Below are 13930 nucleotides of genomic sequence, written 5' to 3'. Positions count from 1 at the left end.
AAATGAGTTTGATACTCCTGCTCTAAACCTACTTAGATTGTGCCATGTAAGAACAGGGCCCTGTGACTTATATCACACAGGAGCCCAGGTGCTTGTCAAGAGAACTGGGCTATGGTGGAAGGGGTGGAGAAATACCTCCATGAGCCAATCATGTTGGGCAGGGTCAAAATCACCATCGAGGTCTCCCTCTTGAAAGGTGCCAGCCTCACTGCCGGTGATTTCCTGCAGCTTCTCCAGTCGTTCTACGATCTCCCGCCGTTTCAGGTTCTTCAGTTGTTTCAGCTCCTCCTGCTTTTGTTCCCTCTCCTTTTAAGAGAAAGCAAAGTGCAAAATTAAATAAGAAGCCCATTGCCTGCGTTAATCAGACATCTAGCTCCTCATTAGGCAAACATCTTGGCCCTCACACTTGGGAAAGGGGAGTCAACATAGCCATGGGTGAATTGCATGTAGCCAAAGGCCCTTATCATATATGGAATAAGACATTTCCCGGACCCGCTTTACTTGTTGTTCTTCATCAAGCACCTGCTCTCTATTAGCCCTTTTTCTCCTTCCAGCTGTTTCACTGATAGACCATTACTGCCCCTTGGCCCAACTACAACAATAACTGAATGATTACTATCCCTTTCCTGAAACATGTTTGAAAGATATTGTGCATGCTGCTTAAAGAATACTTCTAAAAGACTGATGAGTCTATAACACTATGTAACAAGATTTTTGTTCCTGGATTATAAATGTCATTTCCTAATTCAGTCTATCATAAAAAAACATAGAAAAAGTTTATTTAACTGCAAAAACTTTGGTTTTGTTCGACATTTTGCAGCACATTTTGTTATAGTTTTTCAATGAATATCTCTTAAGTGTCTCAACCAATTCAACGTAGTTTGTGGCAGCCACAAAAATGAAGTTTCTGGAGTACAACAACTACTTTCAAAGGACAAACACTTTCAAACCAAGAACTGAGTTTTTTTTCAAATTTCATTATACAGTGTAATCAGAAGAATCTGTTGTGTTCTCTTTCTTGAAGGTTGTTACAACAATGCTAGATTGTCCCGGAAGGAAAGTTGCCAATTGACTTAATATATGTAAATAATGTTGCAAGAATACGTGGCCAAGTATCAATTACTATTGTAAATACCACAAGGAGAACTAAGTCTTCTCCAGGAGCCTTGCCACTTCTGAAGTGTGGAAATCTAATCTGTTATTTCAGCAGGAAAGACAGGTGGCCAATCAGAGAATTTATCAGAACTCTGGATCATAATGTGCTGTATAATGAAGTTATTTTCAAAGATGTCCTTAAAATGCATGACCCATATTGCAAGTAAAATTGGAGTAGAAGAATATTTTGGGGAAAACCCCTATGTATCAAATTCCAGGATCTGGTTTCATTGCTCCAATAAGGGCCAGCCCACAAGTACCAACTGGTACCAAAATAAACCTTCTCTTTCACCCTTAAGGATTGATTTTCTCGCTGTTGTAGATTTAGAAAAGAACTGGCCTCAACAGTTCATATACATTTCACCTGCCATGTTAGTTTACTTAAGTCAGGAAAAAGGGTGTCAAAACATGAGCCAGACACATCAGAATTACTCACTTTCTTCTTACGCTCACGGATTTCCTGACGCTTCTCTTTGCGACGCTCATCCTTACGTCGAACTGAAGTTGCAATTATGCGAGGATATGTCTGCACCTGTTGGCAAGGAAATTGAGATGGGAAGAAATGAAAATGGGACATTACACTAACCTCACATTCTTTAGACAAAAAAGGAGAAGCAAACCTAGTGGTGCTCTCCTACATCCCACGGCACCTCACAATGGAGACCATGCTCTTACTTAGGGATGGCTCTGGGCAAATGGCCCAACATTGTAGCCCAACACCCACCCATCCCTCAAGATACGGCCTCACTCACCACTTGTGCCTCAGGTTCCTCAAAGCGGAAGTTGTACTTGCGCTCAAAATCCTCTTGCTTTTTTAGGAACAGTTCACCTTCATCTGAGGAGTCTGACACAGCCAGCTGTTTCTCAGGTAGCCTAGGGAAAGGCAACACAGGAGGAAACAGGTGATTGCAGTGTAACCTGAGGATGAACCCTCATCTCTACAATTGCCTAGAATACAACTCAAGATGCACCGAAGCTCATGGACTTTTCCACCAGAGACCCATTAATATCATTTTTTTGTCAATGTATTTACTAGGATTCAGTTCCAAGACCGACCGCCCTCTGTTGGCACCACAATCTGTACACGGTTAAGTCCCACTCTATGCAACGGCATATTAATATGGCATTCCTTATATTAAATGGTGAACAAATTAACGCCGGAGAGCCTGAGGATCTGTGAAATGGCAAGGGGCTACAGCAAGGTCAGCAATGAGCTTAGCGTGCAGCAAAATCAAGGTCTGCTTTTAGAAATTTCCCCCTGGAATATTTTTGAGCTTTGGTTAGCTCAATTTGTAAATACAGAACCTATGGATATGGTCAACTGCTTTTAATATGGATATGCCCAAAGAAGATGTGCAGTGCCTTTTGTCTGACTGATATCATAGTGCCGGTCCCCTGGTTAAGGCGTTTACTGTCCAGATTTAAGTTGGGGGGAGGGGCACAGTTTGGTCATAGCATTTTTATATTTGTATTATTATATATATTTATTGATATCCTGTCCTCTAAAAAAGAAAGCCAAAGTGATTAGCCCTGTCTGGTGGTGAAAAGCATTCACCTGCCACTTGAAAGTGCTTATGAGATCCTTCCCTTGTGCCCTACTCTATTCATCCTTGCCAAAGTACTATCTATGCACTGAGATTCCCTCAGCCACCAGCAGCACTGTACTGAAGCATCATGGCATATATACCTTTGATATAATGGGCCAGCCAAAAAATGAAAGGCAACTGAAACCGGCTTGATTCAAGGAAAACATCTAGCTGCTGGGGAAAACAACATTTGCAATGCAAAAGAGCACTGTGATTTTACTTCACCAACATGAGACAATTTCTGAGTCCCATCAGCCATACTCCCCCAAGAGCACATGGCCTGGCAACAAACCCAGTGCCCGCCCACACCAGACTCTTTGTTTCAATTGGACCACAACAGAAGGGGATTCTCTAGGTGAACCAATAGGAGCCAAAGGCAGGTTTCTAGGGAAAACTGCTGAAATAGATACAAAGCAAGTCTAGCATGCTACTATGTTGTGAGCCTTGTTGCTGCCCAGAAAGCATCTGTTGGGGAGGGGGGGTACAATAGCTGGGTTCAATTTCAGTGCCAAATCAAGCTTGCTAATTTCAGAACAAGAAAGTGGGATCTAATGTGTCCTCTTTGGCCCCTTCTACACTGCCATATAAAATCCAGATTATCTCTTTTGAACTGGATTATATGTCAGTGTAGACTCATATAATCCAGTTCAAAGTAGATAATGTAGATTATCTGCTTTGATAATTTGGATTATATAGTAGTGTAGAAGAAGGCTTATTTTCAGGCAATGTAGCTGGGATGCATTTTCCTGCAGTGCCTTATATATACCCTATTTCTTTGATTCTAAGACAAATTTTTCCCCATATAAACATCTCTAAAATGGGGAGCATCTTAAAATTGAGGGTGCTTTTACTAACATAGATACAGCTTTCTTTCCTGTTGATGATACTGAAATTACAGTTTACATTTAGTAATCAATGGTGTTTTAGAATCAAAGAAAGATGGTAATAAAGTTAGGGGTAAAGGTTTTCCCCTAACATTGTCTAGTTGTGTCCAACTCTGAGGGTTGGTGCTCATCTCCATTTCTCAGCCGAACAGCCGCCGCTTTCTGTAGACACCTCCAAGGTCATGTGGCCAGCATGACTGCACAGAGTGCTGTGACCTTCCTACTGATCTATTCACATTTGCATGTTTTCAAACTGCTAGGTTGGCAGAAGCTAGTGACAACAGCAGGAGCTCACCCCACTCCCCGAATTCGAACTGCTGACCTTTCGGTCAGCAAGTTCAGCAGCTCAGGAATTTAATCTGCTGTTCCACTGGGGGCTCCAGTAAGATGGTAGTAGTCTCACATATATAGCATGTGGCAAAGTAGTTTGAGCATTAGACTATGAAGAGCAGGATGGCCAAGTCACACATTTTTGGATCACTGCAGATTAGGGGCAACATGAAGGCACAGAACAAAAACAACATATATCTCAACACAAACCTATAGCTATAGGAACAAACATAAGAATTACTACTGACAAGTTTTCCATAAAAATGTACTTTAGCTTGCCTGGAAATAGGAGACATTGAAAACACACAGGACTGGTTTCTATGATTATGTCATGGACATAGTATAACTATCACATCAATGCTCTCCATATCACTGTCAGTTCTTTTAGCTGAGAAAATAAAATGTTTATCCTTAAACACCTGCTGGGTGAAATCAAGATTTTGCAGCCCATAAAGAACAAATACAGTAGTCTCACTTATTCAACACTCGCTTATCCAATGTTCTGGATTATCCAACACATTTTTGTAGTCAATGTTTTCAATATATCATGATATTTTGGTGCTAAATTCATAAATACAGCAATTACTACATAGCATTACTGTGTATTGAACTACTTTTTCTGTCAAATTTGTTGTATAACATGATGTTTTGGTGCTTAATTTGTAAAATCATAACCTAATTTGATGTTTAATAGGCTTTTCCTTAATCTCTCATTATCTAACATATTCGCTTATCCAACGTTCTGCCGGCCCGTTTACATTGGATAAGCGAGACTCTACTGTAGTTCTCAACTACTTTTTCATTTCCACACATCCCTACAGCCCATTTTTCCCCCAGGGGTCAGTCAGGGAGGCTTATATCCCATCCTCGAGAGCTTTAAAAAATGCATTAGCACTCACCCATCCTCCTCCTCCTCTTCCTCTTCTTCTCCATCCCCTGCTTCCTTATAGCGCTTGTTTAGGATGTAATCCCTCAGGAACCGCTCCCCCTCATCCAGTTTGGGGTCATTCCAATATTCTTTAAGAGGTGCCTGTGGAAAATTGGTGGGAGAAAAGGGGTGCATCTACTTTGTAGAATGAATGCAGTTTGAGATCATTTCAACTACTACAACTCAATGCCAAAAAATGGAATTTGTATTTTGGTAAGGCAACAGCCCTCTTTAGCAAAAAAGAAAAAAAGAAAAAAGGAGGAGGGCTAAAGGCCTTGTAGGACTGCAACTCCCAAGATTCCACATTATTGAGGCATTGCAATTAAAGTTGCATCAAACTGCATTTATTCTATAGCGTAAATACATCCTAGCAGCTGAAATAAAATCACCAAACCAGAGAGCCCAAAGATCCCTGACACTGTCCAGATAACTTTTCCATATAGACAACCGAATAGTCCTTTGTATATCTTTGAGAAAGGGGTGCATTAATTCATGGAGGGGCTGAGGCTGGATCTACACCGCCCTATATCCCAGGATCTGATCCAATTATCTGCTTTGAATTGGATTATATGAGTCTACACTCCCAGGTAATATGGGATGAGCAGATAATCTGGGATCAGATCCTGGGATATAGGACAGTGTAGGCCCCTTCTACATTGCCATATACAATCCATATTATCTGCCTTGAACTGAATTATATGGCAGTGTAGACGTATATAATCCAGTTCAAAAAAGATAATTTGGATTATCTGCTTTGATAATCTGAATTATATAACAATGTAGAGGAGGCTGTAGATCCAGCCTCAGAGGGGACAGGGCTATCCCAATCCCCGCACTGTGCTTACCCAATACTTTTTCAGCATTCCTGTATAGGCCTTTCAAATAGGAAAGAGCTAGTGTATGCTCTCAAAAGCCATTTTATCCTAACAGGGCTAGATAAAAATGATGAGCACATACTGTTATGAAGGCGGCCAGATGACGTGGTTGTAAATTCTAGGAAAAGTGGTGCCAAACTATAGGCTAATATGCCCACACAAGTTCCGAACTTTGAGTAGCATTTGGATATTCATGTTAACCAGTATTTACTGCTTCAAGATGATCATTTCTGTCATTACTTTGTTGCAGTATTTGTCAATTAGATTAGTCAGAGATGAAGCTAAGAAATGGTGCAAAGGCGTAAGGGACAAGCTTCTTCCTCGCTACTCTCTATTGAAAATGCTACAACAAGGAGACTGGGTAGGATTATGAGAAACATCACTTACAATGGTTATCAATGAGTCCTGAAAGCAGTGCCACATGCCTTTTCCAACATTTAAAATGCATCAAATCTCAACCAGAAGCAGCCACTGTGATCATAGAGAACTAGCCTGGCTGCTGAAAAACGGCAACCCACCATATAACCATGTACAGCAGGCGGTTCCCAGTCTCTCACTTACCAGGTCTTGAAGGGCCTCTTCTGCACCTGAATTCGCCTGGCCCTTCAGCCAGCGGATGTAGTCAGCCTCCTCGTGCTCCTGAAATTAGTTGAGTAGAACAGAGACAAACCTCTCCTTGATATGAGTAATGGTGGCTACATCTAATTGAATAGCTGAAATTTCAAATCCATTCCTTAGTGGGTATTTATTAATAAGCAATCAATTAATCACTCTGCTCCCCACAAAAAAAGATGAAACAAGGACTGATGTCAAATATCAAATTACTTCCAAATGAAGAGAATATCTGCTATATTTCACCAGAAGCCTGGTACTATCAAGGCCATCTTATAGCATGTTTATTCAGAAAAACAAGTGCAACCAAAGTCTTTGGACCAGAAGCACCTTGAGAAACCCCCATAACTGTCTCTGCAGGAGGAAGAAAGCTAATTGCATTACCGTATAAGGCAAAACGGAATGCATTTTCCATGCAAATCCAACATCTCATAGTGGATTTAAAGTTCACCCTCCATTTTATCAGGAGAAAGATGGGGGGAGAAGTCTCTTTCCCTTAAGACTTGACAGGATGCTTCAGGTACATAGAACCATAAGACTTGGAAGAGAACTCATGGGCCATCAGGTTCAGCCCCCTGCCAAGAAGCAGGAAATCACATTCAAAGCACCCCCAAAAGATGGCCATCCAGCCACAAGTCATTCTGTTCATACAGTAAATCCAACTGTGCCAGGAATCAAGTGCAATTGCTTATCAGTAATGTAATTGTGTCCATTAAGGTAGTTAGAAGGTGATATCATGCTTCCTAAAAGCAGAAAATATACGGGCATCTACTACAAAGGAAGCCAAATGTGTTTCATTCTGAAATTATGAAACGCAATGAATCACACCGCAATCAAACAAGAATGAGCCATGGTAGTGAGATACTTCATTGTTTAGTTATCTGAAGAGACCTCGTGAGCTCCAGATGCTATGGAGAATTGTAAAAGGGAAATGCTGGGCTTCCCACCCTTCCTTCTCTCCCACCACAACAGCTGTCCACTGGCACTCCGTCTGGATGAGCCACAGCCAAAGAAATAAGGACTAACCTACCATTTCCTCACACACTCACCTTCTCTTCCTTACTTTTGGCTCGTTTGCGTAGTAAAGATGACAAGTTGTCATTTTCTTCTTCTTCTTCATCGCTGTCTGCAACAAACCTCTGGAAGCTGTGTGAGGAGGGCAAGGACAGGCTCAGCACATTCATTCAAGGCCGTGGGCCTTGAGAATATAAAAGGATGACATTCATCATTGGGAACTCTGCGAAGCCAACTACGAAGTCATTTCCAAACACTAGTTCTCCTGGTCTTTCAGACTTCAACTCCCAGAAGTCTCCTCTACATTAGCCAATGATCAGGCATTCTGAGAGGTGGAGTTCCAAACTCTTGGAAGGCCAGAGTTTGGGAAACACTGGAACATTGGAGCAATCGTTCTCACAGTAAACTTAAGGGGCCATCCTACTTTGCCCCAGAGCAAGCCTACAGAGTAGAGTGGCCAAAGTGTATCCCTAGTTTCCCTGCTTTACAACTCTCTCAAACTTCCCCAAAGTTCCTAATCACCTCTGTTAAAAAAAAAAAAAAAACAGATCATTTTGTGATTAAAATATGTCCCTCAAAGATTTGGGTCCTCTTGCCCCTCACTACGCTTCGCAGAATATCACTGAAGACCTTTTGGAAGTCAATACATGAAACTGGAAGAGAGATTTTGTCACTTCTGGGTTCACCAGGAATGACACTGCAACTTTCCTTCAAAGTTGCCCAACCCTACCGCAAGGGAAAGACTCCAGCAAATCTTCTTCCTGTGGTTATCACAGATAGAACGTGACGTATTTATGGACATCACTGCTGTTAGAACTCAGGAAAACCCTAGTTCGGGGGAAAGAACAAACTCAGTGGGAATTAGCAGCGCCCAGTCCACTGTAAGTATTCAGTTCCCCAGGAGACAAGAGGGAAAGAAGTGAGGGGCTGCTAAGGAGGTGGAAAATCAAGTTCCCTTCCCATTATATGCATATTAGATATTAACCACAACCAAAATATGTTCCATACACATACAGACACGCAAGCAGTATGGAAAGACATAAGACTGTGAAGCTGAAGATGCGTTTCCCAGCAACTCACTCTTTCTCACCTCTGCTTCAGCTGCTTCTGTTCTTCCACATAGCTCTGTCAAACAGCGGGAGGAAGAGGGAAGATTAGCACAGTATGCTACAACTCACTGCAGTCTTTTCAACTTTGATCAAAAATTTCCATGAAAACACTTCACTTTTCTAGATGTACAGTTATCCCTCCACATTCACAGGGGATAGAGGTGTGGGACCACTGAGAGAGAGGAAAAAATGCAAAGAAAAACTGAGAACACCTCTCTCTAGGAATTTCCAGATCCTCCAGTGCAACTCCATTGGAAGTTGAACACAAAGTTGTACTGGAGGACCTAGAGATTTCTACAGAGAACATATTAATCAAATCAGCAAATAATCAAATCCCCAAAAGTAAAAGTCACAAATGTGGAGGGATGAGTATATAGTCAACTCAGTGCCTCACCCTGCCTCACCTTTGGATTTTTAATTGCTGCTTCCTCCTTCTCCTCCTCCTCCTCCTCCTCTTCATCTTCATATTTGCTGTTGGGGGGGGGGGAGCAAGGATAATTAAATTGACAGATCCCTCTTCCCCACAGGAAGTGTGGGTCTGGAGATAAGACATTTAAGACTGCAGTGATCCTCCCCAAATGAAAGCAAAACTTTTAGCTTCTAAGACTGCTTCAATCACAATCGTATCTAGGCATAAGAAATGGTTTAGTACCAAGTGGGCCCATAACTCACCCCAAAGGCTGATCTGGCATGTCCTTACTGAGCTAAGTGAGCAAACACCTTCCTATCCTGATCAATCTTGCAAAGGGAAGGAAAGGGAACCAACCCAGCTTCTGTTATATTCAGGTGTGAGTATAGGAACAAACAAGAATGTTTGATATTTAGTGAGTTTTGCCATTTTTACCACCTAGGTTTTAAATGAGAAATGAGATGTTCCATACTGGTTAGTATGACTGTGCTGTTTTGATATTGCCATCAAAATGACCTTTAACATTACTTGGTGCATAATAGCGTTCAGTGTTTATTCAAATGTAATAGTTTATACTGTATATCTGACAGCTCTGATCTAGAGTGGACAGCAGTGATTAGCATCGCATTTGTCACACATGACAAATAGTTAAATATTATTTTGTATTCAAGACCAAGATATCAACAGTATTTGAAATCTGACAGCACTGATATATAATGGACAGCAGAATAATAGAATCATAGAGTTCAAGAGACCTCATGGGCCATCCAGTCCAACCCCCAGCCAAGAAGCAGGAAAATCACATTTAAAGCACCCCGACAGATGGCCATCAAGTAATCCAGTATGTAAGCAGTGTACTGATTGCGTTTGTGGCAGTAATAGTTAAATTAAATATCATGTATCAAATACCAAAATATCAAGTACAGGGAGAAGTCTTTCTGCCAGGAAGTATGTAAGGACAACCTGAAATAAGGTATATTCCTCCATCCAAACTAAGAATATTGCCTCCAGAGAGCTATACAGCTGTGGCAATCTCCAAGTGCCAGAAGGAAAGGAATATTGTAGCAAGCACTTGCTATCTGCTGAAAATTGGTTCTAGGACCACCCATGAATACCAAAATTCATGGGTGCTCAAGTTCAATTTGACATAATAGCACAATATATTGGTTGGCCTTTATATAAAATGGCAAAATCAAATTTGCTTTTTGGATTTTTAAAATTTATTTTCAAGCTGCAAATGATGGAATCTGTGGATGCAGAATTTGTGGATACCCAGGGCGAATTGGACTTGAGGAAGCTTTAGTCTTTTGTTACTTGTCTTCCTTACCTGACCTAGAAGGGGATACTAGAAAAAATCTTCATTTCCATCTGCTGTCCTTGCTATGTTACCCTCCCTTCTGGCCAACCTTTTCACCTCTCCCCTCAAATGACCAAAACTCCAGACTGAGACACAAGAAGCTTATTGCTTGTCCTTGTCAGGGGATAAAAAGGTCAGAAGACGATGTGCAAAAGAAAGGGAGAAACTGGTTGTGCATATCAACAGCTAAAAGGAGAAATCTGACATTTGATTTGAGTTGTGATGCAAGTTCCACTGAAACAGATTTAATTTGAACTAAAATAATTGAAAAGTAAACAGAGGTAGCAAGATGCATTGCACCCATACTATTGCTATTGTTTTGTGCCTTCAACCCATTTCCGACTCATAGCAACCCTAAGGCAAATCTATCAAGGGGTATTCCTAGCAAGAGGGGATTGCCCCTTGGCTTCCCCTGAGGCGGAGAGAATGTGAATTGCCCAAGGTCACCCTTCATGAAATTATAAAGTAAACTTGGAATTCTTAAATGGCCATCCACATTGAGATATCAATTGCAAGGGGCTGTACAGATACATTACTGCAATTCCAATGTATTAAATGTCTTGAAACAGAAGGAGTCCCCAATTCCATTCTGTAACAAAATACAGCCTTAGTACTAACTGAAAGGGAAGACAAGATGTAAGCCAAATCAATGTGCTAGGCAGAAGACAAGTATGGAGTGCAAAATACCACAATGTCCCCTTTTCTTATAAAAGAATGAAAAGAACTAGCAAACCATGGCGTTTTGAGAGTACAATCAGGCTGTGGAGTTTCTTGTGAGTCACAGCATGACACTCAATCCCTTTCCATCAGCCTCATTCTTCACCCCCACATCCTCCCACAGTACTCAGCATTAATTCCTCATTTCAGCAAATTCCAGACACGCCATGAAGGTCTCTATTGCCATGTACAAATTAATATGAACCATGCAAATAGAGCTAGTTTTTCCATTACACCAGGATCCAAGTTACCAATGTGCACAAAGAAAGACTAATACCAGCTCTGTTTCATGGCCTTGATGACTTTGACTTATGGAAACCCTATGAAAGAGAAGCCTACAAATCTTCCTGTTATCAACAGCCCTGGCCATTGTGTTATCGAAGACTTTCATGGCTGGAATCACTGCGTTGCTGTGAGTTTTCCGGGCTGTATGACCATGTTCCAGAAGCATTCTCTCCTGAGGTTTCACCCACATCTATGACAGGCATCATCAGAGGTTGTGAGATCTGTTGGAAACTAGGCAAGTGGGGTTTATATATCTGTGGAATGAATGACTATTGCTTGTAGACACAAGGCTGTGGCTTCCATGATTAAGTCTACCCGTATAAAACACTGTTTTCCTCCCAGAAGTACCATCCAATACAATTAATATTCAAAAATTTGGGGAGCCGAAGTCTCACACACCTTTGAGAACCAAAGACTGAAAATCACTCTCCAAGGCTAAGGATTTAATATGACAAACAGCCCAATTTTTATGCCTTACCCAGCCTTCTCCAAGATCACCTTCCTCTCATAGTCATTGAGGAACATAGGCTTTTCTTTTTTCTTTTTGGGTGGATTGCCATTGTCACTCTCTGAGTCAGAGTCTGAAGAGAAACAAATTAATTAAATCGTTAACTCTACACATAGCCTGTCTTTCTCTCATTACAGGATCCAAGGAAGCGTACAACTTTTAAAAATCACGACACACACAAAAAGTGAAAACACAATTAAGCCAAATTTCTATTAAATGTAAGTTAACAGCAAGGTAAAAGAGCATTCAAAATGCTTAAAGCATAACAAAATTAAAATACTCCACCTTCATTAATTAAAACTCCACCAAAAAAGGTTGTCAGTGGAAAGAAGTGGAGGAAGCCAACCAGGCCTCATCTACACTGCCATATAATGCAGTTGAATGCATTATGTAGCTTCAACATGCATTATATGGCAGTGGAGATGGGGCTCCAGAAGAGATTTTTATAAATTGATAGCAGCTACCATGAAGGATCTCTCTCTTTCATGCCCTCACCATGAAAGATGGTGATGGAACTGATAATAAGCCTTTCCCAAAAGACCTTAGAGCATGTGTAGGCTGGTATAGGGAGATAAAGGTTTTTCAAACGATCTGGGCCCATGCCTCTGCTAGATGATACAAACAGACACAATGATGGCAGAGTCAAATGATTTTTTTGGTGCCACCACTGCCACAAATAGGCTTTCTAATAGGCTCTAGCATGTGTTCAAGCACACCATCTTTCAGCTATCAATGCCCTTCTTCCTGTCCCATTTATTTAATCACCACTGCCTCCATAGTGTACCAGGGTGCTTACTTGGCTCCAATTCATGAGAGGAGACACTCAAGGACAGTAACTCTGGTCATTCTCCTACTGCAGAGTTTAGACATGAGCTTGACGGTATCACATACCAACAGTAAAGCTCAAAAGAGCTATAAGTAATCCATTTGGATCCATATTCCTCTTAGGGCAGACCATCTTAATTAATCTATCCCTGCAGAGGATCTGAGTGTCAGTCAGTCTAAACCCCTTCAAAGACTGATCACTCTGGTCCCTTCTACACTGCCATATCCAGATTATCTGCTCTGAACTGGATTATATGGCAGCATAGACTCAGATAATCCAATTTAAAGCAGGTAATGTGGATGATCTGATTTGATAATCTGAATTATATGGCAGTGTAGAAGGGGCCTCCGTGACAACAGAGCTACCCTAACCCTCCACACCCAGATCACCATCATCTTAACCAGCACAAAAAAAAACATGCCCAGAGTGTCCTACATTGTAGATCAGGTATGGGCAAACTTGGGCCCTCCAGGTGTTTTGGACTTCAACTCCCAGAAATCCCAGCCAGTTACCAACTGTTAGGAATTGCGGGAGTTGAAGTCACTTGGAGGGCCAAAGATTGCTCATGCCTGCTGGAGATTATCCCAGTTATTGTTTGGGTTACATCCATGGTCATCGTGAAGGACATGAAGCCCTCACATGTTCCCAACAGAGTGATAATAATAAAGTGTCCCACACAACAAGCTCCCATACCAACAGCAACCAACTCAGCCAGCTCAGAAAGCAGTGGGGTGGGCGGTACACCACCAGAAATCCTACTTCAGATACAGTACAGTGGGAACAGACAGCTGGGAAAGGAGATGGAATCTTAATAGACCACTGCAACTCCATCTCCCTGCCCCAAGACCTTGCCTGCAGCTGTAAATGAGAACCATGGTAGGCAAAGATGGGAGAAATTAATCTCTTCTGATTTTATAATGCAAGCCAGGTGGGTATGCTCATCCAAAATCAAATCCTGGATCAAAGCTGTTTTTCCATTCACCTGCCTAGCAGTTTGGCTCAGGGAGGCTTTGACAGTTTAGGGGCAGCCAAAACCCTGCGACTCGCACTAGTCCTAGGATGATAACCCAGGCCCCTTCCACACAGCTGAATAAAATCTCACATTTTCTGCTTTGGATTGGAATATATGGCAGTGTGGACTCATAACCCAGTTCAAAGCTGATATTGTGGGATTTTCTGCCTTGATATTCTGGGTTTATGGCTGTGTGAAAGGGCCCACTGTCTCCCACTCCATGGCAAGACCTACAAGAGTTTGAACTACATTATATGGTCAATGTAGATCCAGCCTCTATCTCCCTTGACCTATTATTTTTGGGACAGCTACTCCTTGAAATC

General features: G+C 41.6%; 1 protein-coding gene across 1 annotated transcript in view; it reads right to left on the bottom strand.

The window, feature by feature from the left end:
* Positions 1-13930, bottom strand: part of kri1 (KRI1 homolog) — a 30438-nt gene that overhangs the window by 12350 nt on the left and 4158 nt on the right. Inside the window, exons 4-12 of the mRNA XM_062971405.1 lie at positions 11740-11842; positions 8898-8964; positions 8475-8509; positions 7420-7516; positions 6320-6397; positions 4855-4985; positions 1908-2028; positions 1592-1687; positions 136-306 (exon numbers count right to left, since the gene is read on the bottom strand). Of these exons, the coding sequence (XP_062827475.1) occupies positions 136-306; positions 1592-1687; positions 1908-2028; positions 4855-4985; positions 6320-6397; positions 7420-7516; positions 8475-8509; positions 8898-8964; positions 11740-11842 (899 nt within the window). The remainder of the gene's footprint in view (positions 1-135; positions 307-1591; positions 1688-1907; positions 2029-4854; positions 4986-6319; positions 6398-7419; positions 7517-8474; positions 8510-8897; positions 8965-11739; positions 11843-13930) is intronic.

The sequence above is a fragment of the Anolis carolinensis genome, chromosome 2 (genome assembly GCF_035594765.1).
Source record: "Anolis carolinensis isolate JA03-04 chromosome 2, rAnoCar3.1.pri, whole genome shotgun sequence".
Classification (NCBI taxonomy): Eukaryota; Metazoa; Chordata; class Lepidosauria; order Squamata; family Dactyloidae; genus Anolis; species Anolis carolinensis.
Note: the sequence above shows the minus strand (reverse complement) of the source record. Positions and strands in the feature narration are given on the sequence as shown.